Source organism: Nomascus leucogenys, chromosome 16 (assembly GCF_006542625.1).
Source record: "Nomascus leucogenys isolate Asia chromosome 16, Asia_NLE_v1, whole genome shotgun sequence".
In the NCBI taxonomy this organism is placed as follows: domain Eukaryota; kingdom Metazoa; phylum Chordata; class Mammalia; order Primates; family Hylobatidae; genus Nomascus; species Nomascus leucogenys.
In genome coordinates this window covers 85,114,841-85,139,725 of record NC_044396.1, presented here as the reverse complement: position 1 = coordinate 85,139,725, position 24,885 = coordinate 85,114,841, and the positions used below count along the sequence as shown (strand labels likewise).

Here is a 24,885-nt window from a genome sequence, read left to right as displayed (position 1 = left end):
TGTGAGGTTTCCAGCTCCAGGACAGTGGGCAGGTGACCAGCCCCTGATCTCACACTAACAAAGTGAAAGTATCTGCCCTTGGGAATGCTTGTAAGATTAAACACAACAGTATCTGCAAATTGCCTCTCAGAAAGTGGTTGTACACATTAACTGTCTTCCCTGGATTCTGAAGCACATAAAGAGTTGGGATTCTGTCTAATGGGACTTCATTTGAAAAATGCCAATGGTTGTTTTATTAATAATTTTTAAAAACCATTGAGTCTTGATTGCTCAAATTAAATGGGGTTATAAGGCTCGCTCTTTGGAGATCATCTTTTCTACTCATCTAATTTTTCAGAAGAGGAAACCAAGGTCCAAGTTCACACAAAGGAAATAGCATTGGTCCAAAGACCAGAGGGAAAATAAGGTAATAGCAGTTATGATTCTATGACCCAGAAACCTAAGAGTTACACCACCAAGGAAAGGGAGAAAGAAATCAAGAATTTGCAGAGCCAGTGTTAATTAACTCATTTCTCTTTTGTCCTTTTCTATTGTTCTTAGAAGCAATTATGTCTCCAGTACCCTCTCTCCCACCTTCAGCCACTGCATAAAACTGTCACGGATTAAATCAAATTGTTCAGCCATTTCATTAGAGAGACACCAGCTCTCATTCTCTGGGGGGCATTTTCACTCTTCTCAAATAAAAGCCTCTCTCAGATAAGTTAACTCCTTCTTGAAGACTATAGAAAGCCACTGAGCAGACCACTAAAGGGCTGTTGAGACCTAATGGTTTTTTTGGTGGTCATATAGCCCTGACACAGTCCCTTCTCTCATGGAGATTGAACTCTGACTGGCAAGACAGAACAGGTGGGAGTGCAAGCAACAGGAGAGAAGACTGTTAGCATAGAAGAACCCAGGCCTCCATGACTGACTCAAACTTTCTCATCTCGTGACCCTGGGTACGTTTTTTTTCCTGGATGAACCTCATTTCTCTAATCTCAAAAATGCAAGTTTAAAGGCTTTTTTTTTTCTGTAGTGGATTCCAGGAATCCCTCCAAAATAGCATGCAAATGCTTGAGAAGAATGATAGAGCTGTTGGGAAGAGAGAGGATGTTGGAATTCTCTTTGATGGATAGTAAAGTCTTGTTCTGACTTGTTTTCTGGAATGGTTGACATAAAGGAGGGGAGAGATCAGACACTGTGGTGGGAGCCTGCTGCTTAGAAGCAGCTTGGGGGAGGGGATGGAGGGGAAGGAAAGCTGGCAGGGCTGGGGGCACCCTGGCATCTGGAGGGGTGGAACCTATGGGGGCGGCGTTCTGGGCACAATCACTAGGTGTTGAATGACAGTTGATGAGTCAGGCTGAAAGGACAGGAAGGCATTGTTTGGACAGTTTGCTGTGTCTGGGGACACCGGAGATGGTGGCAAATGGGCAAGGCCAGCACACATGTGGTTTCAGAGTTAGTTCTGCATGTTGAGAACTTTCCCCAGAAGCCCAAAGGCCTCGGTGATGATAGACAAAGAGGTTGAGGAACCAAGGCAACTGGTAGGTTCCAGGAGGCCCAAGGAGCAGGACAGAGGCAGGCGTGTGCAGGACAGCCTGTGCATGTCACATGTGTGTTTCCCAAGGCCTGTGCGGAGCAGCCTGTGCATGTCGCAAGCATGCTTCCTGAGGCCTGTATAGGACACCCTGTGAATGTCACATGTGTACTTCCTGAGGCCTGTGCAAAGCAGTCTCTGCATGTCACACGCATGCTTCCTGAGGCCTGTGTAGGACACCCTGTGCGCGTCACACGCGTGCTTCCTGAGGCCTGTGCAAAGCAGCCTCTGCATGTCACACGCGTGCTTCCCGAGGCCTGTGCAGAGCAGCCTGTGCAAAATCACACGCACGCTTCCTGAGGCCTGTGTAGGACACCCTGTGCGTGTCACCTGCGTGCTTCCCGAGGCCTATGTGGGACAGCCCGTGTGGCTACAATCCCCTCAGGGCCAGGGAGGCCTGGTTTGCCTCTTCCCTCTTGCCTGACCCGGGCCTCGGAGGCAGCACACTCCCACTACGTGGGTGGGATCCTGACTTCCTCAAGGCTCTAGCCCAGGGCCCAGCACGGGGGAGATGCCCAGGAAGTGTCTGCTGAACTGAGGGGAATGTGGGTTGGAGTCACGCCACCTGCTGTGTTTCTGTAAGCATTTTGGGGAAGCACATTTCTTGAGTACCTTCACCAGGCTCAGGGATGGAGACAAGGCCAATGTATCCCTGCCCTCCTGGACTGCAGGTGTTGTTGTTAGAACCTGCCCAGATGCTAGAAAGTTCCTACCAGGGTCAGAGGCCCTGGGATTTTAGGTGCGTGTGTTTTTCTGGTTTGTGGGGAAGGTAGGGGCAAGAGTGGAGAAAGAAGGGCCCAAGCCTTAAATTTGCAAGGGCATCCTCTTTTCTAGTCACAAAGATCAACAGGATCCAAAAAGGATGGGATTTGCACTTCACTTTAAACATGCTGCCCGTTCTAGCCAACCCTTCTGTGGTGCACTATGAGTTTATAGCTGTGGCAAGCCTTGTCATTGTCTTGGGAATATTACTATGCATTAGCTTGAGCAGTAAGTGACAAGTTGTTCATGTAAATGTCTAAGATATATGGACTTTTAAACAACTCTCATTTTGGTGTTCCTTGTTTCTTAATATAGTAGGAGTCTCACCTCACACCACCCCTTCCCTTAAATTAGGGAGCAGTGCAGACCTCCCTCAACCTGGGGAGGGCCTTGCTCTGAGAGTGTACTTCTTTCCAGAACCTGTACACATAGGGCATGGAGACAGGACTCAAGGCCAGGGTGGGAATTGGACGGGCTGACTTTTGTGCCCTTCATAAGGTTTGATCCTGAGCTGCAGACACAGGTAGGTGGGAGATTAGTTTCCATTTGGGCTGGAGGCCGATGGGGGGACCCTGTTCCATCTCTTCTCTTTGATCCCACAAAGCAGGCAGAGCTCTGTTTATGCATGTGGCCTTCCTCTCTGTGCTTCCACCATCCAGAGGAAATGTGGCTTCCCTAAAACCTTATTCTTTGATAATCTATGTCCCTTTCCAAAATATTTGTATGAAGGTCCAGAGTTGGAAATTTTGTCATTAAGGACAATCAGTAAACAGAGTAATAACTAACATGTATTCTATGCCAGGCCACGTTCAAAGTGGTTCCCATGCTTTATCTCAGTTAATTCTGTAACCGTAACCCAACACTGTTCAATTAGTGTCCCCCAAAATGGTCAGAAAAAGGTTAATGACTTGGCCAGGCACAGAGGCTCACGCCTGTAATTCCACCACATTGGGAGGCCAAGGCAGGTAGATCACCTGAGATCAGGAATCCAAGATCAGCCTGGCAACATGGTGAAACCCCATCTCTACCAAAAATACAAAAATTAGCTGGGTACGGCATGCGTGCCTGTAATCCCAGCTACTTGGAAGGCTGAGGCAGGAGAATCGCTTGAACCCGGGAGGCAGGGTTGCAGTGAGCCGAGATCGTGCCATTGCACTCCAGCCTAGGCGACAGAGTGAGACTGTGTCTCAAAAAAACAAAAACAGAAAAGGTTAATGACTTGCCCGAAGTCATCTAGCTTGTAAGTACACAGCCAGAATTTAAGCCTGGGTGGTCACCTTGGAAACCGTTATGGAGCAACCCAGAGATTTAGCATCAGTGGTTCCAATCTCAGTTCTATAATTACTTGCCATGTGACCTCACACAAGTCACTTACTCCTTCTGAGACTCAGTTTCCCTCACTGCACAATGGGCTTAAGCATGATGCAAGGACTTTACAATAATCAAAAGTAACAGTCGATGTGAAAGGGCTTCAGCAGCATGCAGCCAGTACGCAGAATTGTTACGAAGTTTTCCTCTTTCATCCTTTGTTAAAGCATGCTGACAAACAAAAGGATGACAAAAAGTAGCAGCAGAAAGTACCTTCTCCTCATGCCTTTGGTTGTACAGACACACAACTCCTGTACTCCAAATTCCCGGCGCACAGAGTTGATGGCAAGGGCCCCTGAGTGGAGATACTTTCTGGGCCACCTGAAATGCTGCTTGGTTTCTCACACAAAACCTGCTGTGGCTGCTTACTATCCTCAGCAAGGGTGCAGAGGAATGGAAACTTTTGCCACCAACAGCATTTGCTAGCAACTTCCCTCTCTGTGGTTTTTCTGTCATTCCCTTGATAAAAGAACTTGAGCTGCGCAAAAGTAACCAATCTTCACCAATCTCATCTTCACATATAAACAGCTGCCTTTCAAGAAGCAAGCTGCCGGAAAAATGATGCACGATGCTTTCTAAACTGGGTCATTCTCCACTTGGGCTCAGGGCACAGTTGACTTTCCCCGTCTGTCTCCTATACCACAGGCTCTGGGCATCACCAGTGGCCCCAGAGAAAAAGAAAGAAATGGGAAACAGCATGAAATCCGCCCCTGCGCCTGCTGAGAGGCCCCTGCCCAACCCAGAGGGTAAGTCTGGCTTCTCTGGTGAGATGCTTAAGTCTGTGCTACATGAGCCTGCGGTAAAGACTGGGCGGTGGTGGATGCTGATAACTACTTAAATGGGGCAATGGGTACTGAAGGGCTCATTATATCTGTCTCTCTAGTTTTGTTTGTGGTTCAAATATTTCATAATTAAAAGATGAAAAGCATTGGGTGCTTGGTGCACCTGAAGGATGTGAAATCTTTGGCATTTTGAGATGGGTCTCCAAGATCAGCTGGTTTAATCGCTTTATTTTCCAGGTAGGGAAACTGGGCCTCACAAAGGGAATGGGATCCACATCATTGGGCATTTGCTGATAAATTTCCAATCCAGGCCCATCCGATTCTGAAACCTAGACTCCTGTTTACCAAACTCTCGCAGCCCATAATATAATATCATCCATATACTTAGCCCCGCAAGAGCTGGATCTGTGTTACTTTTCTAAGCTAGGCACCGTCCTGTGACATCTTCCTGAAAATAAAGGAAACCTTATGTCCCATTGGTGGGATTGCAAGGTGACAAGCATTCTCGGGGGAAGAGCCTAATATTGCAGGTTAATCAGTGATGACAAAAGTCAGCTTTTTGGAGAGATGTCAGGTTTGGCTAGACTCCCAAAGCTACAAAGAGTCCCTCAGCAACTGGTCAGAGGCCTGGGAGGGAACACCAGTGAACAAAGGGAAAAGGCTGAACATCAAATCCACCGTGCTCTGGGCTCAGCTATGCTGGCCCCTTCTAATGGCCTGACCTTTATTTCCTCAGATTCCTAGCCCATAATTCCCATCTTATGGGGTCTTGGGAAAGAGACGGTTAGGGAGGCCAGGGGGTACCTTGGGACACTTCTGCTTCCCAACTTACATGGTAGCATTTGGGGCCTGGTGTCCCGTATCCTAGCAGGGATGACCACACATGGCTCCCAGCAGCCCCTGCAGCACTGCCCTGGGCAGAGTTCATGGCACAGATGGCTGCCCTGTCTGCCGAGCTTGACAGGGGAGTGGACTGAGCCAGGTTCCTGCGCTGCCTCCAGGTACTGTGCATTTCATGACTTCTGTGGCTCCCTCACAAAGCAGCCTTCTCACTGCTTCCAAAATGATCAGGCCCAGCTTATGTGGTCTGATGGCCTCCGATGCCCCCAAGCCAGCAGGCCAAGACCCAGCCACCCCACACCCCTTTCAAGTCAGATGCAGAACAATCCTAGTGGCTCTTATTTATCTAGTGAAGTAACTCCCCTTCTCAAGCCAAATGGAAGAGGGATAAACAAAAAGAATATTACCCAGGACCAAGGAGATCGAACCAGACGACAAGGTGGAACAGAGCATGTGCTCTCAGGGCCCTGCGGACAGCAGCCCTCTACCTCCCATGCCACACTCAGAACAGCGTGCAATGTGCAGGGCGGCTGAACTGCTGCTGCTGTCAGGAGAATGCCGGGCTCTTTCTCACCCTCTCCAAACTGGCTTTGGCCACAGCCTCCTCCTCTGGTCATAACCACTGCTAGAAAACTGACACCACAGGGCCCTCAGCCCAGGCAGGCTGGGGAGGCACCCACCCACCGAACCCATCTTGGGTCGTCACCTCTCAGCCTGGGGCAGAGGGGGCAGCATGCTTGAGCAAACCTCATGAAAACATCAGTCTCCGAGGCTTGCTCATTTGCCTTCAACTTTTCAATGCAAATTGTCATGAAATAAGTTTATTTTTTTCCATTATGTGGGTGGGAGGTCACCTCTAGAACAGACATAGAGAGAGGGGTCTCCCCACCCCTTCACCCCCTGGTGAAGAGAATTCCCCTGGTCATACCCCGTTTGTCATCCAGGCAACCACATCAAGCACTGGTGGGCTGCTTTTCCAACCCCCAGCCCTGAAACATTCCCCCGATCATTGGTCCTAACGTTATTTCCTCTTTTCTCTTCTACCTACTTGAGTAAGGGAGGGGAAGGCAGTGCAGTGATGCTGTATTAAGTAGTCCCCATCTGCCTCATGCACAGGGTCAGGGTTTTTATGGAATGAGCTACTCAGCTCAAGCTCCTATGGTTGCTCATCCGGTTACCCTCAAACAAGTAACCTAGGAGATGGTGCAGGTCTCGCTGGTTGCTTTAGGCCAATGTGCAATTAGAGCCAGCTCCCACATTAGCTTCAGTGCCAGAGAGGCACCACAGACCCTCCACAGGCCCTGGCCATGCACAAGGATCACCCAGAGGCCAGCCTGGACACTTTTAGACAACCACGTTTTCTGAGCTTTTGGGAGATCATTCTTCTCCCAAGCCAGGACTGTGAATGCCTTGGAACATGACTTTGCCCATCTGTTTTTTGTTTTGTTTTGTTTTTTTGCTAAACTAAGATTTCCAGAATATTCTTGATTAGTCGATTTCTCAGGAACTAATGTCGTAAACCTACAAAAGGAAGCAGGACTTGAGGGAAATAGAGCAAGTTTCAGAGGCAGAAGGTCCTCACTGAGCTTCCAGTAATGTTCCGTGGAAGCTGTGTGACTTTAGGTGAGTCACTCGGCCTGCCCCAGAGATCTGGAACAAGTCCCTCCTCACAGCGACAGCATGATGCAGTGCAGGCACCAGCAAAGAAGGGTGTGAAAACTTTTAAAAACTCTATTTGGGGTTACCTGACTGCACCAGGCTATATCTAAACGGCCATTCCCCAAAAGTTTTAAAGTGGTGAAACTGGTAGTTCTGTAATTTGCTTTCAAATCATCCCAAAGTGTTCATTTTCTCTACAATTCTATACATACTTCTGTACCAGACATGGGCAGTACAGGATTTTTTTAATACAACCTAGGGAAGTCCCACTGTGGTCAGGAAATGGCATATTTCCACCTTAAAATGAGCACTCCGTCTCTCTGCTGTGATCTTTTTCCCCTCTTTGTTCCTTCTCTTATCACCCTGACCTGAAGAGGCACCAACAGAGGCAGCAGCACAGACCCCTTTCGGCCCGTGCAAGGGTAGAAATAATGCTGTTTACATAGTTGCCCAGTGGAAAGAAGGGGGCAGGTGGGGCTCAGGGAAGGAAGAAGGAGGTAGGGACCTCTCAAACCCAGCCTGCAGCTTCTCAGTAAGTGGTCTTCACACCACCTGCATCAGAATCCCCTGGGAAGTAATTGAAATGCAGATTCCTGGGTCCCACCCCAGGCCTACCAATCAGAACCTGGGGATGGTGGAAGGTAGCCGCCAGCTGAATTTCCTAGGAGTCCCTGGGGACTCCGTAACCCTTAAAGCTTGCAGACCACAGACCAGCTTTTAGTCCTGCCCCTGCACTGACACATGAGAGATGAGAAAGAGCTTATCTCCTTAGTCTCTCTGTCCTCCTTTGTAAAACGGGAATGATTAGAGCCGCTTGGTGCTCACAGCATCCAGACACACAGTGCCCAGTGCTTTACATGCACAGACTCGATTCTCACAGCCCCACGGGGTTTCTGCCTATTAACATCTCCGTTTTGCAGTTGGAGAATCTGAGGTACAAGAAGCTTAAATGACTTGCCTGAGGCCATACAGCTCAGAGGAGACAGCTGGGATTCAAAGCCAGGTGGTCTGACTCCAGGGTCCGTCTCCCCACCTCAGTGTGTGTCTGGAAAGGACAGGGTTTCAAGAAGCCCGCATGTTCTGGAAGAGGATGGGCTCGCTTTCGAGTGAGTGAGAACGTGCCTGGCCACCAGATTTAATGACCCAGATGTTCAAGTGCCCTAGAAGGGGTCCCACAGATAGTGAATCCGTGTCAAATCTTGGACCAGATCCTTTTTTTCTATTTGCATCTAACCTCACTGCTGGTACATGAGATGGTCTTAGGTGGAACATGGTCATTCAACTTTTACATCATTGTACATTGATGAACATCATAAAATATATAACTAGCCCAAGAAATCCATGATGTCACATTGCTTAGAACAGCACTCACGTTTTTCTAAGTAAATTAATTTTTAAAAAGACATTATCAAGTAACTAATGCTGTCAACTATGACAAAGGAGACCTGAGTGGTTCAGACACAGCCATGCCCTGCCCTGCCCAGGGAGACCTGGTTTTGAAACCTGGCACTCAGCTTCCTAGGTGTGTGCTCTTGGGCAGTCTCTGGACCTCACTGTGCCTCTATTTCCTCATACTCAAAATAAGGTAGTTTCAATCTATCAACCTCGCAGGGAGGCGTGAGGACTTCAGGGGTAACCTGGGTACCACCACAGTCTAGTGCCTGATTCCCCCCAGAGCTGTGCCCCCTGCTGCTGCTGCTGCTGCTGCTGCTGCTGGCAGTGGTGATGAGGAGGGGGAGGAAGGGGATGGTGGAATGAAAACAACTGAAGTCTGAGAAGCCCTGGGTGCCCACGCAAAGCACATTCTGAGTCTATGCAGTCCAAAATATTTGTTTTGACTATTTCTTGCTTCTGTTCTATGCTAGCCCTGCCTATATCCCTCTAGCATCTAAGAGAGTTGAGACTGACCCTGAAAAGCCTCAAGGTCTGTTTAGTTCCAATCTGTCCCCACTAACATATGGAAAAACCAAGACATGGGCAGAAAAGAGCTTTGTGGGCTACCAGGTCTCAAACACAGCCCTTTACATATGACTAAGAGGGCTCACAAGCCTGGTTCATGGTGACCTGCAGAACTCGGCAGATCTTCTACCAGGCTAGATGGCCCAGCTCTGTGTGATTGGTTAATTGCATGTATAATCCTGTGTGTGTGTGTGTGTGTGTGTGTGTGTGTCCTGAAGAAGACACTGAAAGTCAGGCCTGCTTTGACCCCTGAGGAGACCATGAGTTTAGGCATGACTCCAGGGAATGCAAAACAAAAGGCTACAATCCCTGGGCTGTACAGCTCTCTACCCACCAGCTGCCCTGAGCTGCTTATGCTAACCCTGACGACTTACCTGGAGTCTGCCTTTGTCTCCCCTGTTAAGGGCCAAGTGTGGGCTGAGGAGAGCTTGAAGATTAAGTGCCAAGGAGAGCCGTGTGGCTCCGTGAAGGACCCTGGGCTTTGAAATCTTCACGCTTTCCCCTAGACATGTGACTAAAACTCTCCCAGCTTTGGCTTCTTCACCCTTAAATAATCACGTATTTTCTGTAGGGCTGGGCAGGGCACTGGAAGTGACAAACGACTAGTTTTATTAGACAGTTTTAAGTGGGAGTGACTGAGAATGCTCTTGGCATTTAAAAAGAAATGGTCATGCAGCACCAAGGAATGACAATTTACGAAAGGGCCTGTCCTCTCTTGACTAAGTCCCATAAGGCCTGCCTGGGTCCTCCCCTTTGTGGATTAGTTTCCTATTTTACGCCTTTGTACATTTTGTTCAAACTGACTCATTCTTAAGTTGAGCTATCAGCAAATATTTGGTCTTTTGAATTTCATCTTCTGTTCTCACCAAGTAGAGTTCATTTTTAGAGAGTAAGAAATTTTCAAGTTTGCACTACTAGTTTGCACATTTTAGAAAGTTGTTGGCTAACACTGGTCTTGAGTTATGGTCTGGTGACCCCACTCTCCATGAAAATAATATTAGCTGCCACTTGCTAAGGCAGGCCCTAAAATGGAATGCATCATGAATCCTTCACTCAATCCTATGAGGCAGATTTTGGCATTTTCCCTTTTTATTCATGAAGAAATCAAGCTCAGATTAGTCAAAAATAAATCTCCCCCCAAATTGCATCACTTTGTAGTGGCGGAGGTAGGATGTAAGCCAGTTCTGATTGGTTTCAAAGTCCCATTCTCTCTCCCGAAAATTCTCTCTGGGTTTCTCCTTTCATGCGCAGTGCATATGTCTTCACTTAATTTGCTTCCTTATCTTAAGTCTGCAATAATTCCACTGACTTCCTCAGCTTTCCTCTTCTCTGCCTCACTCATTCATATCTGCTTGAATTCAAACGCTGAGCTCTCCTTAAAGCTAAGGAGTTCTAGGAGTAGAAGATAATATGTTTCACCTTTACCAACAAACTTAAATTTGCTACATTGCATTTATTTTTCTGTAGCAACCAAAGTTCGGGGAAGACTTTGAAGGGATCCTGGCACCAGGCCTTGCTTAGAATGGCCACCCTGCCCCACAGAAGTACAAGCCAAACTGTAATATCTTCCCAGTGACTTTGTCCCGTTTGGCTAATGGTGATGATAAAGAGAGGTGAAATCTCTTGCAAAGGATCAGGCACATGTTATCTGACCTTAAGCAAAAGCCCAGATGTAAAGTTTCCTCAGTGATGTTTAAATGCCATAGCTATCAAAACATCACTACTACAGAAACTCCATAGGAAACTTAACTTTGTTATTGTGAAACTGAAACTCTCCAACACTCTCAGCCTCCCTTTCCTTCATTGGAACAGTGGTTTTTATAATGGGATTTTGCCTTTGTTTTTGTTTCTGTTGGTTTTTGTTTTTAATGTTAGGAAAGACAATTGTTCTGTTCCACAGTCTTAATCTTGAATTTGACATCAAACCTCAAACCCCTCTGTAGACACCCCATCTACCTCAAGGTTCTATTATTGTCACAGAGAACACACGCTGCGCCTCCCCATTTCAACACGTTTTTCACAAGGGGCTGGTTCCACAATGGCCACCTACCCAGCTGCCTCCCACAAATCAGGTTTCCTTCTGCCTGGATCTGCTTTAAAACTGCAGCTTAACAGCTGTATTTAAGGGGCACTACAGCACAGGGACCGCTCTGCACATTCAGTAAGCCTGCTTTGAGCATCCTTTGTAAAACAGGTGTGGCACAGGCTACAGACACAGAAGACACCAGTATTCTGCCCTCCGGGAACTCACAGCTGGGGGTTGGGAGAGATGGGCATTCCCCTGACAGTCACACAAATGGGAAAATGCAAACTGGGGTAACCGCTTCAGGGGAAAAATCTTAGGGGCCAAGAGGAAGAATTAGTACAGCAGGAAGGCTGAGCCTCCTCTGGAGCCTCTGCAGAGGTGAGTTTAGAGTTGACAAAGGTGGGAGGGGTGAAGGAGGGAAGAGCAGGGTGTGTTCCAGGCAGAGGGAACAGCCTATCCGGAGGCTCTGAGAACCATGGTGTCTGGCAAGTTGGAGAAAGGCCCATCGCATGTAGCCGAGGCAGCAGAGTGCCACGTTAATAAACGGCCCGTTCATATGTGGGGGCCATTAGTCCAGGAAGATAGATTTCCAGCTTGAAGGTGTTTTTCAACCTGTCATTTTCCAGACTAGGAAACCCAGGCCCAAGAGGAGGAGGCGTCCCACTCAGTGAGTGGCAAAGTCAGCCTCAGCTTCTGGGCAGATGTGCCAGGAAGCCAAACAAATCATGCGCCTGAGACCGCCTTGCTGGTACAGCACCTTCCTGGGGCCTGTCCTTCATTTTGTATTTGCAATTGTGTATTTTTTTCCTAAAGAGGACTGCCAAATTTGCTTAAGCTTTATGCCCTGCCAAATGTGAACCTGCCCTTTGTGAGAACTTGGGACTTCTGGCTTCAAACTTAACACAGCTGTAACGCTGCTGCCTCTGCTTACTGGGCTGGAGTCAAAGCTACACAGGGAAGAATCCCTTTTTTGAATTCAGCAAAGCAGAATGTGAGAGAGCTGCCCCCACAGGCTTGGGGAAGGTCTGCAGCAGGACAGGTGAGAGGTCTGGCTGGGCCAGCCCTTTTACGCCCCGACACGACTGTTTCTCAAAAGCCCTGATCCCTTTCCAATACTGTAAAGCCACTAAAGATCACTCTTGGTTTCTGTCTCACACCCAGAAACTCTTGCTTTTACATAGCTTATTGTCAGGGGCTCAGCTTCCCCAAATGAACAATACATTTGACTGCACTGTTCCACCATGATTACTTGTTTCTAATTCATTTGAAATCGATAAGCATAAGCTTTACCCAAAACCTCAGTCATCTTTCTCACTCATTCTACTATCTAATCTCTCTTTAGACTTAGTCTGCCCAGGAGGCTTATGACTCAGAGGCTGCAAGACGTATGAGTTGTAAGAGGCAGGATCTAGAGGTGTGTGGATCCTAGAAAGTGGCTTGTTTGGGCCCCGGAGCCCACATGCCTGAGTGCTGGGATTTCTCCAGATCTTCTTGGGGTGAGCGAACCAGGGAACAGTTCCTCCCATGACTATTTATGTATCCTGTAGAACGTGAGCTCCGTGAGAGCAGCAAGAATGGGCTTGCTTTTTTCACCTATGCTGGCTCACGACAGGTGCTCAGTAAGTAGTTGCCGAATGAATGAACAGATGATGTTACCCAGAATTTTAAGTTCAAAGTCCCAGCCAGCAGGTGGAGTGATGAAAGTCATAGCAAATAATAACTGTATTTGCTGATATGGAAGACATCTTACTACTTCCCCCAAAAATGTATCCAAATATTACCCTGCATCTAATGCATCTGAGTTACATCAAATCACTAAGGATAGAAGCAGATGTATCGCTCAGTGTCAAAAAGCAAAATCACTGTCTCTCCTCTACAGTCAGGTACCAGACAGCCCTCTTTCCTTTTCAAAACTTCACCAGAATTCCTTTCAATACACTATAAGGAAAAGTACTAAATTTGTCTTCCACCACCCCCACCCTCAACAAATGTCCCTGTTAAATAAATGCCCAGTGTGGGGCCTTATATTCTGCAAGAAATAAGTATTTTGTTTAACCTCAGAGTTACTGCCTCATGGTCCTAATGGGTCCTCAGAACTCATTTTGCCTGATACCCCTTCCCCGAAAATGTCATAGATATAACAACTCTGAGTCCCAGAGTGGACACCCGAGGCATTGGTAATGAGAAGGGGTGTTTTTATAGCAACTTATGTGAACGTATGTGGTGTAACATACTCTCATCTCCTCTCCTAAGGACCCTGGAATGAGGTATTATTAGTCCCATTTTAAAGATGGAGAGGGTGAGGCTAGTAGACTCAGAACAGGCCCTGAAGCCAGACCCCATGACTCATCTCACAGCCTTTGGATCCCATTTCTCAGATGAGAACATCGGGGCCAAGGCAGGCTTAAGAATGGGACCATGTCACCTGACCCTCAGGGCTCGTACGCACACCCTGCAGAGCCATCTCTGAAGAGAGGACCTTGCTGTAAACTGGTGGTTCAAAACAAGAAAGGTTATTTCCTGCTGGGAAATCTCATCTTCATACCCTCCCTCCCAAGGCTACCTTTAAGCTCCTTGTGAATAAAAAGCACCTTGCCCCCTTCCTCCTTGCCTTTGTTTCCCCAGGACTGGAGAGTGACTTCCTTGCTGTGCTGAGTGACTACCCGTCTCCTGACATCAGCCCCCCGATATTCCGCCGAGGGGAGAAACTGCGTGTGATTTCTGAGTGAGTCAGCTCTCCAAAACTTGTGCAATCTTCAAAACAGGATAAACTTGGTTTGGGTGAAAAGTATTTGATTTTTAGCTAGAGTGGTCTAGTTCCACATGAGTCCTGGTCCTATTATGAGGTGAGAAATTTGACCCATACTGCAACCCTCCTCTTTAATGTGGCCAGTGCTCTAGAACCTTCCATAGCTCCCCACTGCCTGGTAGATCAAATTTAAATTCCTTAACTTGGCTTTTGAGATCCTTTATGATCCAACCTCTTCTCATATTCTTCTCATCTCCCACCACATGTGCAGTGTTGATGCTATGTAGGAATGAAGACTGGGAAGGCAGCTCCAAGGTCTGGATATCCTTTGGATAAGAAATAACAAAAATTTGCCCTCTCTCCTCTTACCTCTGCAGTCTGATTCAATATGGGCTATGGAACATGACAGGAGTTCTAAGCCCCTTTTATTTAGATCTTCATTGATGCAGATATGTGAAACTATCTTTGGTTATACTGCAGAGTATAAATCAATATAGTAAACATTTATTTTTAAAAAGCCTCCAACAGTTGGGAACATTAGCTGCTAATCCCTGAAAAGCAGCTATTTCTAGCACACAGGAGGGTTTACCAGTTGACTTGTAATGGAGGGCTATCCACTGGACACATATACTTTAAAAAGTAAATTTTCAGATGATGAAATTTGGGTTAACGTGGCCAATGACAGATCTTAAAAGAGGAATGTTCCAACCTGTCCTGGGTTAAATCTGATTGCTCTGTTCATTCATCCTTTGGTTTTGCTATTTACCTATCTCTGTGTTCTTCTCTGTTCTTGTTCTCACAGTGAAGGGGGCTGGTGGAAAGCTATTTCTCTTAGCACTGGTCGAGAGAGTTACATCCCTGGAATATGTGTGGCCAGAGTTTACCATGGGTGAGTACATTTCTCAAATGGCATCAGTTAAGCATGATGCATATGCTGGTGACTCATAAGGTGGAACAAAGATTCCAGCATTCATAGTGGAAAGGAAGGCACTGGGTCATGAAGAGATACTCCTGCTCCCAACCCAGTCAATACGGAAAGGAGCAACCTTGGGCTAACTTATCTTTTCTGCTCTCTGGGACTCAACTTCTCCTTCAGTAAAATGAAGGAAGTTGGACCTTTCAGCTCTAACATGGTGTTCCTGGCACAGAGTCGTAAACCGCTGGGAAATGTTATTGGAGGGCACAGCACAGGCAGAGACTAGAAGTCAGTGTGTCTAGGTTCAAATCCTGCCTCTGTCACTTACTGGCTGTGTGCCAGTAAACAAGGTTTTTATGCATCAGTTCCCTTTCCTCACCTGTCAAATAGAGATCATAATATAGAATGACAGGGATAATAATACATGATAATTTGATCAAAGTGTAGGGTTGTTAGGAGAATAAGATGTAATGATACACGTGTAGTTCCTGGAGCAATGCCAGGCATTACAGTAAGCACTCGATAAATATTAGCTATATTCTAATCAAATACCTATCCAGAAACACACGGAATCCTTACTGTCAAAAATGCTTATGAGCCTTCCTTGAAAAATGGGTAAGATAAACAAGAGATATCTTAGAAAACTAGGCTCAACAGATGAGAATATAAGCACCCTGCTTTCTCCTGTAGTCATGCCAGTGGGGCCTCTGCAGCCTCCTGGGTGGCTTTGGAGCCCTGCATACCTGGGCACAAATCTTGGCTTCCCTCCTTCCATGTGAGGGTCTTGGAAAAGTCGCTTCACCTCCTGGAGTTACGTTATCCTCATCTGTCAAGTTACCGAGGCTGGAAGTTGGCAAAGAAATGCACGGCATATTGGAAATTGAAAAGAAAGAAGGAGGCATCCATTGATAAACACTAAGTTACTTCTTCGTGTCCAGAGGAGGACTCTATGTGCCACATGCTCATCTTGCAAAACAGAGATAACCACCTGAATCCTTTGAAGACTGGAATTCTGAGAGTTTAATTTTAGTATTCATGATCTTAATTGTGAATACCAGATGTCATTTCCATGCTTAGGATGATGAAGGTAAACAAAAGTGGAGCAGGAGCTGCCGTGGGAGTCACGTTCTGAAAGAGATGGGAGTCACGTGACTCTTCTACATCAGCTGCTTGCCCTGGAGCCATTCATTCATTAGCAAGCATGCATCAATGCCTTCATGCTGAAGACGTGAGGCTGCAGCTGGCGCGAGCTGGGGGTGGTGAGGAACCAGGAGGAGTGACATAATTATGACCCTATGAGGCTACCAAACCAACAGAGGTGATCACATCCATTAACATATAGAATAGGAAGAGCAGGGCTGGGCACGGTAGCTCACGCCTGTAATCCCAGCACTTTGGAAGTCTGAGGCAGGTAGATGGCTTGAGGTCAAGAGTTCAAGACCAGCCCAGCCAACATGGTGAATCCCCATTTCTACTAAAAACACAAAATGTAGCCAGATGTGGTGGTGCATGCCTGTAATCCCAGCTACTTGGGAGGCTGAGGCGGGAGAATCACTTGAACCTGGAAGGTGGAGGATGCAGTGAGCCAAGGTTGCGCCACTGTTCTCTAGTCTGGGTGATAGAGCAGGAATCCATTTCAAAAGAAAATACATAAATAAAAGGAAGGGCAGCAGTGAAGTGTGGTGGTTATGGAATTGGATGTCCCAGAAAAATGCATTCTAATTTTAACTCTATCAACTGCTGACATGGTTTCTTGAGCAAATTACTTAATCACTGGAACCCTTAGTATTCTCATCTGTGAAAGAGGGATAATGCTACCTGTCTTAGTGGGTTGAGATGAGGATTAGGTTTCAAGCGCTTAGTATGGTGGGTGGCGCATTCCTGCCTTTCCTGGGGGAGGGCTTGTTCCAGAACCTAATGGCTGTCTTCCTCCTTCCCAGCTGGCTGTTTGAGGGCCTGGGCAGAGACAAGGCCGAGGAGCTGCTGCAGCTGCCAGACACAAAGGTTGGCTCCTTCATGATCAGAGAGAGTGAGACCAAGAAAGGTGAGTGACCCCCAACTCATCTTTCCCCGTCTGGGGCAGACAAGCATGTTTTGCTCCTGTTTGACTCATTACACGGCTTCATTTTCCTTCCTCCTACATCCGTGCAAATTGATCCGATGTAGTTAAGCTCCCTGCAGCCCACACGCTGCTGGGGAGGCTAGTGGGGAAGCAAGGGGACTAGAGACAGGCAGTGGGGAGCCGGCTGGGCACTGCCATGGGCCTGGCCAACATCAGGCCTGATGACTCCTGCTGGAAATTTTTCCAGCAACTGAGAACAAAACTGAACGCAGTGTGTAGGCAGCACGCTGGGCAGACAGAACGTGGCCTTTGGTACGGGCCTAGGCTGTGCTCTTAAGCTCTGTGACTGATTTGTCTGAACTCAGTTTTCTCATCTGTGAAATGGAGAGAACACCCCTCCCTTGTAAGGGTGTGGTGAGATTCAAATGTAATAATATTTATGCTGCTCTTGCTGCACAGACAGTCCCGATATCAGTTTCCTCTGTGCTCCGTAACTAAATCAGACAGCTCAGAGAATCAGATGTGTCCTCTCAGACAGTCACCATCATTTCTAGCATTACAATTTCCTTGCATTATATGCATTAAGTACCACAGTAAAAACACAAATAGAGTGAGCTCTTTGTCATGATTCAAAGCAAGGGTCCCAAGTTCCAATTTTAGCCTTACAAATTACTAAGTTACTGCTTCTCTCTCTCTAAGCCTCGGCTCCCTTATCTAGACCATGAGATTTACAGTAGGAGAGTACCGTGTTTATCCCCAAATACTTAACAGCTAGGATTTTCCCAGACTGAATGATAACTTTTCTAAAATTCAAAAGGTATCTTCAAGTTCTTGGCTTGCTTCTTGTACATTCGATATCAAAGAAGAGAAAACACACTATCTGAGAGTACTTCCCATGCACCTAATAAGTGCCAAAGCCACCTGGTGCTAGAGCCCTTGACCAAAATGAGCATCAGCCTTGCTTTCAGAAAGCAGGGACCACATATATATGATTAAAAAAAAATCTGAGATCAACTTTTCTCTAAAAAACCCAAATATACTGGGGGATAGAAAGATCAACGTAAAAGCAAAACATCCTGTGCCTGTCCTAGAGGTCCCCGGAGGCAGGATGCCCCGACTCAGAAAGAAACTCCTAAGCTGGCCTGGCCAAAGGGAGGAAGAACCCAGGGTGGGTGCCGCAGCTCATCTAAAAATAAAGATGTCATCAGGCAGATGTGCCATTGTGCTGGGGCTGGGTGGGTGTGGCAGGCCCACCTTGGGTATGCAAAACTCTGACAGCGTTTCACTTGCTACCCTCGGTCTGCTTACCACACTCCCAGTTCTGCTGACCTTACGGGAAGGCTCATGCTGGGTTGACTCACGGCAAGCCTGGAGCACGGTGAGGGATGTGCTGAGGACAAGGGTCACACCCCAGGGTGGCATTTCCAAGCCCCATGCCTCCGGTCATATCCCATGGGGGCTCTAGGCCTCTGTTTTCCCATCTTTAAAATAATTGGGGGCAATACCTCCTATGATCTTTCTGAGAATTAATAGAGACTTCATGGCAATTGCTTAGCCCTGCCCAGCAGAGATAGCAAATAATCAATCAGCTCCCTTTCTCCTCTGTCTCTTGGGTGTTTTCTACTCCTGGAACCCCAGAAGATAGAGCAAGAGAGGACCCTGAAACATGGCCTACATCCAATTCTCTCATTTTGCATTTGAGGAAATCGAGGCACATGCCCACGGTTCTACTCTTACCAACCCATATCAGGTCATTGCTCTAATGAGGCTTAAGGAGCAATAACCCACCTTTCACGTGTTTCTTACGTATACCCAGAAAGATGACTCAACTTCTCCAGATTTCTGAGAAGACTAAGCATAAGTCAGAGAGAGTATACACAAAGAAAGAGGGGGCATAACTGCAAGGACACCCTCAAATGTGTGCTGTGGCAGCATTGGTGGGACAGGGGCTAAAAGAGGAAAACAGTAGGGATCACATATTGGAGTGTACTCAGGAAGGAGTCAAAAGCGACCATGGATCCTGGAGCTACAGGTTGCAACCAAACTACAATCATTCCATTTGGCCTCAGGATATGGAAGCACCCCAGATGTGTTTGCCTCAAAAAGTAAAGAGGATGAGGCCGGGCATGGTAGCTCAGGCCTGTAATCCCAGCACTTTGGGAGGCCGAGGTGGGCAGATCACTTGAGTCCAGGAGTTCAAGACCACCCTGGGCAATGTAGCAAAACCCCATCTCTACAAAAAATACAAAAATTAGCCGGGCGTGGTGGCGCATGCCTGTAGTCCCAGCTACTCCGGAGGCTGAGGTGGGAGGATCCTTTGAGCCCAGGAGATGGAGGTTGCAGTGAGGTGAGATGGTGCCACTGCACTCCAGTCTGGGTGACAGAGCAAGACCCAGACTCAAAAAAAAAAAATAAAAAGCAAAGAGGATGAAACCTGTATTCCCGAAAACCTGTAAGGACCATAATATGATGAACACATCTGCTTTGACACAATAATACACTCCTGCAGTCTCTAACGGGAAGCAACATCTAAACAGAGAAGGGTCTACTGGAGGGAGAGGCTGCATCCCAGCATCACTGTTGTATCCCAAGGGTGGGCAGGTCTCCCTGCCTCAGTGGTGGGGGCTGGTTAGCTGGGTGCTTTGGGGTGAGGACAGGTGGAGCCCACTGACTTATCCTCCACCTCCTGCAGGGTTTTACTCACTGTCGGTGAGACACAGGCAGGTAAAGCATTACCGCATTTTCCGTCTGCCCAACAACTGGTACTACATTTCCCCGAGGCTCACCTTCCAGTGCCTGGAGGACCTGGTGAACCACTATTCTGGTAAGAGACATTCAATCTGGAGTGACTGTGATGGTGGGACCCCTCTTAGCTAATTGCTCTGCGGCGCCATCCGTCTGGAATGCAGAGGGGCCACCAATAAATGCAGTGATTTACTCTTGCTTTCTGCCTATGCTGCCTTCATGATATGCCTTCTTGTTAATTCAGACTGTAAATTTCAGGCTGAAACAGACTGCCTGCGCATGTTGTCTTAATAAGTAAAATGCAGCTAATCTCAAATTTGCCCTGTCTCGACATGTACATTGAACAAGTTAGGGTGTGCCTAAATTCACAACTGCAACCAGCTTGCACATCCTTAAGTGGGCCATACATATTCAAGCCTCTGGGGCTTTGTTCTAGAGTGCCACTCATCTCCCCTTTTCTGCTTGTCAAAATCCTCATTGGCCTTCAAGGCTAACATGAATCACCTCTGCGATGAAGCTATAGGAGTTAGCAGTAGCTACCTGTCTTCGCTGTGCTCAGAGCACACCAAGGGTTTCTTTCCCAGCATTCTCATCATGCTTCCACGTGGCCTGGTTAATTGTGTGCTAGGCTGTGTTCCTCAACAGGCTCCTAAAGACTAGGAATTACATTTAATTCATTTCTGTGCCCTTCACAGACCCAGGAGAGAGGTCTGAATTCTCCCAGGCTGATAAGATGGGGAGCATCCACTGAGATAAAGCAAGCGTCATGTGGTGTGGTGGCTGGAAGAGTGTAGGACACTGCCAGAGATAGAAAGTTGAGTTACACTGTGAAAGGCCCAAATGTCAGCTCAGGAATCGGAACTTTACCCTACAGAAAAGGGAGAAATTGTGAACAGTTGGCGAAATGCTACATTTCCAAAAACCCACTCTGGAAGCTCTGTTTCTATCCCAGATCCACTCACTGTTAGCTGGGCAGCCTGAGGTTGGCTGTTTGTGTCTCACTTTCTTCATCTGTGCCAGGCAGACACTAGTAGTTCCCCCTCCCAAGGACACCGTGAGGATCTACAGAGTTAGTTCATGGAAAGTGGGGAGGGTGCCTGGCCCGTAACCGTGAGCTCCCATTAAATGCCAGCCACTTTTACCCAGCAGAGCATTGCCGTCCTCCCCACTTCCTCTGCATATTGGAGGGAGGAAAAGGAAGAGGTTGCTTTTGCTGTGACAGCATCTTCCCCCTTCTGGGTTCAGGATGCTTGACCTCACATGCTGGGGCAACTTTGTTGGCACTCTCTTGTATGTGGGCTCTTGAACTGAGCAAGCAAAGTGCACTTCAAGGAGAAATGGGTCCACAGGGCTTTGGTTATCACAGCTGGCCCACGAGACGCAGTGGGGCATGAGGCAAAAATGGCTGTTCAGGAGAGGCAGGCCCAAGCTCAGATCTGTACCTTGTGAGGCCTTGGGCAAGGTCAGCTACCCCTCAGAACTTGGGGTCCCCATTTATGTGAGGTGGGTGAATATGGGCTCCTAGCAGGTGATTATTAAACACAATCGTTCATGTAGTGCTTTCAGCATAGCCTGTCACATAGCAGATGCAAAATAAATGATAACACATATTACTTGTGATATCCGAAAACTTAGCAGTCAGGTAAAAATGAAAGAGGAAGGGAGTCCTGGAAACAGCCAACTTATATTGGTTATGAGAAAAGGTTGGTTGTGGTATTTGGCTTTTAATAACAACCATCGGAGGGGGTGTGGAGACCATAAGTTTTGCATAGACAAAAGCAAACATGAGAAGGATGCCATCCTAGCAAAGCTTCTAGGGACCGTGAGGCCATGAGGCTACCAGGCCAGAAATACCCAAATCTACCTGCTGCTGCTTGACCCTGGGAAATATCTCACCCCAGTGCAGCACTGGCGCCTTCCCGCCGTATGTTCCTGGTCATCGAACCACTCAATGGATTACAGTCATCTGTTCACCTCTGTGAATAACTGAAAAGGGTAAAAACCTGAAGTGCTTCCTATGCCCCTTGAGAATCCCCAAGTGGAAGCCACATGGCCACTTTTATCTCCACTGGATTCATTCTAAAGACACAGAATGGGCCGGGCATGGTGGGTCACGCCTGTAATTCCAGCACTTTGGGAGGCTGAGGTGGGCGGATCGCCTGAGGTCAGGAGTTCGAGGCTAGTCTGACCAACATGGTGAAATCCCGTCTGTACTAAAAATACAAAAATTAGCCAGGTATGGTGGCGGGTGCCTGTAATCCCAACTATGCGGAAGGCTGAGGCAGGGGAATCGCTTGAACCCAAGAGGCAGAGGTTGCAGTGAGCTGAGATAGTGCCACTGTACTCCAGCCTGGGCGACAGAGCAAGACTCCGTCTCACAAAAAAAAAAAAAAAAGAAAGAAAGACACTGAATGAGAGGAATTGTGCACCAGGGGTTTGAATACACATCTAGCAACAGCTTGCTTATAATTTTTATCATGATGCCTTTAGGCAAATTACTTGGCATCTTGGAGGCTCAATTTTTTTATTTACGACATGGGGATTAAAATGCAATAATCTTCACAGGATTGTCACTAGTCCAATTAAAAAAAATGATGCATGTGAAAAATGTGGCACCTAAAGTATACCACGCATGGTGGTTACTGAGAGAACAGAGTTCATGGGGCATAGACGAATTCTAAAATATAGCTGGGAAAATCAAGGGCTGGGGACCTTGAGGGTCTAGGAACCCTTGAATATAGAGGTGTTGGACCCTAAAGGTGCAGAAGAGTGTGCATTCTGATGAGCCATGTAGACAGGGGTGAATTAGACCACGGGGTCTGAACCCAAGAGACAGCTGGAGGATGTCTTTCTTCTTCATTTAAGAGGCAATGAGTTGCTTTTAGAATGAGTCAATAAGATTGATTTTGGCCACATTTCTATGGCCCTGAGTAAGTTACTTCACCTTGGGATGCTCAGTTTGACCCTCCCCAAAATGGGTATAAAAACACTGACAGCAGGGTGCGGTGGCTCACGCCTGTAATCCCAGCACTTTGGGAGGCCGAGGTGGGTGAATCACGAGGTCAGAAGATTGAGACCATCCTGGCCAGCATGGTGAAACTCCATCTCTACTAAAAATACAAAAAATTAGCCAGGCGTGGTGGCACGCAACTGTAATCCCAGCTACTCGGGAGGCTGAGGCAGGAGAATCACTTGAACCTGGGAGGCGGAGGTTGCAATGAGCCAAGATTGCACCATTGTACTCCAGGCTGGCGACAGAGCAAGACTCCCTCAAAAAAAAAAAAAAAAAAAAAAAAAAAAAAAAAAAAAAAAAAAAAAAAAAAACTGACCACAAGCTGATCAAGGCCTCAATGAGATCCAGGGGACGAGGCTAGCTCAGTGCTGGGTTCATGGTATGTGCTTATGAGTGGTGGTTCTTTTGCTCTTTGTCAAAATGTATTTTTCACCCTGAGTATTAACCTGTCTAAGGAAGGACACTCACAGAGTGTCCCCTGCCACTGCAGCTGATCTCTCCAGCCTTTGCATCTGACTTCATCTTCCTTGCCTCATATCCTGGGAGGTCGTTTCCATTTCCAACCCATGACAGGTCATTATTTCAGATTCCCATCCAATTAAATCTCCTTCTAAATTCATGGTCTCACCTCCCATTTCTCCAAGGGCACCTGTGTGGGTGGACATTTGAGTTCACAGTTGAAGTCAGACTGAAAACCATGAAACAAGGTCTTCCCTGGCTTGCCCGCCCTGTGACAGGCTGAGTATGCTTCTTCCGCTACAAATGCCTTTTGTTCTTTGGCAAGGATGCCCCAGAGAGCACTCCATAAATCCAATGGGAAGTGGGGCCTGTCAGAGGTGTGATGTGCTTTTGAAAACCTGGTGGTGGATTGGCTCTGGGCCAGGGGTGGCTTAGTCCTGCCGGAGGTCAGTGCCACCTCACCCGCTTGAACACATCATCTCCTCCCGGGGCACAGGAGAAGCACTGGGGTTTTCGGCCTGAATAAGACTGTGCAGAATTTCCTCAATCTCTAAGATGGCTGAGTACAGCAGAATCAAGTCTTTCTCATGATAACATGGGCTAGGGAGAAGCCTTCCAAGGGACGGAAGCTACATCATAATGTGCCTGGAAAGATGGGGAATCCTGAGAGTCAGACATTTTATACAGAGATTTTCATACAAGAGAAAAAAGAAACGGGTTTATTTAACTTTTATTCTTTTTGTGCGTGAGCTTCTAGAGTGAAAGAGAGATTGTCTTCATTCTTTGTCTGCATTCTCTCTCTGCCCTCTTTATCTTTGTTTTCTCTTCCCTCCCTTCCTGAGTCTTCTACTTTTTGTGCTATTTTCACCTCCTCCTCTTCCTCCTTCTCCCTCTCACCTTTGCTTTTCCTCCTCGCCCGCCCTCTTTCAATCCTCCTCTGCTCCCTCCCTCCTTTCCTTCCTTCTTTCATTGTTTCTTTTATCTTTCTTCCTAGAGATGTATTTAGTCCACCTGTGCCATTCTAAATGCACAATTGCGGGGATCAGCGCTGTACGCAGCCCCATTCTCACACCCTGTGAGGTTAATGGATTAGGCATTTGAGGGAAACCCTGGAAGGCTGCAGCTTCTGCAGGCACTCACTTGTTGCCTCATTTCTTTCATTCTGCAATTGAGGAAAGGAAAGCTCAGAGAAGTTCTTGGTAATTTACTATCGGGGCAAAGCTAAAATTCAAACCCAAGCTTGGTTGATACTAGATCTTAAACCTCTCTCTCTGCCCGTGCCTGGCTAAGTGCAGAGTATACCAGGGCACGCTTACATTTCTCAAACAGCTGGGCGCATGACTTTTAGCATTGTCACTACCTACCATGCACCTTTGAAATCTCAGGCCCAGTTCCCCATGGCAGCAGCTAGGGAGCTGCACTGGAGGGTGTCTCAGGCCTGAACCCCACACTGGCTGAGGCGTCCTCAGGGTCCCTGACCAGCTGTCTGCTTCCCTCCTCAGAGGTGGCTGATGGCCTGTGCTGTGTGCTCACCACGCCCTGCCTGACACAAAGCACGGCTGCCCCGGCAGTGAGGGCCTCCAGCTCACCTGTCACCTTGCGTCAGAAGACTGTGGACTGGAGGAGAGTGTCCAGGTAAGTATGGTGTGTGTGTGTGTGTGTGTGTGTGTGTGTGTGTGTGCATGCGCATGCGTGCGTTCATGCAAGTGCTCTGTGAACATGTGAGCACAAACAGCATGTGTGCCGAGCACATGAAAACCGTGGCCAGAGTCAGCCAACCCTGCTGAAACTGGGGGGTGAGCACCCCACACAAGTGTAGACCAACGGAATCCCTGGGTGCAGGGGCAGCTTCAGGCCTCACGAGGTGTGTGGCAGCTCCCCCTGTTTCTGCAAACATTTACTGAGTCCTTATTCTATGCTAGTGGTATACACTCTAGCTGAAATATACCACTTTCCCTTTTCTAATTGT

At 47.5% G+C, this 24,885-nt stretch overlaps 2 protein-coding genes across 4 annotated transcripts in view; one reads left to right on the top strand and one right to left on the bottom strand.

The window, feature by feature from the left end:
• Positions 1-24,885, bottom strand: part of TG (thyroglobulin) — a 272,056-nt gene that overhangs the window by 71,128 nt on the left and 176,043 nt on the right. The gene's annotated exons all lie outside the window — the stretch shown is intronic.
• SLA (Src like adaptor) overlaps positions 1-24,885 on the top strand; it is a 66,442-nt gene that overhangs the window by 38,595 nt on the left and 2,962 nt on the right. For 2 of the 3 annotated variants that reach the window (XM_012507858.2, XM_030795401.1), the window contains exons 2-7: positions 4,352-4,452; positions 13,598-13,697; positions 14,524-14,610; positions 16,578-16,681; positions 19,392-19,523; positions 24,419-24,551. In XM_012507858.2, coding sequence (XP_012363312.1) covers positions 4,392-4,452; positions 13,598-13,697; positions 14,524-14,610; positions 16,578-16,681; positions 19,392-19,523; positions 24,419-24,551 — 617 coding nt within the window. In that variant the 5' untranslated portion in view covers positions 4,352-4,391. Of the gene's footprint in view, positions 1-4,274; positions 4,453-13,597; positions 13,698-14,523; positions 14,611-16,577; positions 16,682-19,391; positions 19,524-24,418; positions 24,552-24,885 lie in introns of those variants that run through there. The other variant, XM_003256221.4, reaches the window with a different exon arrangement.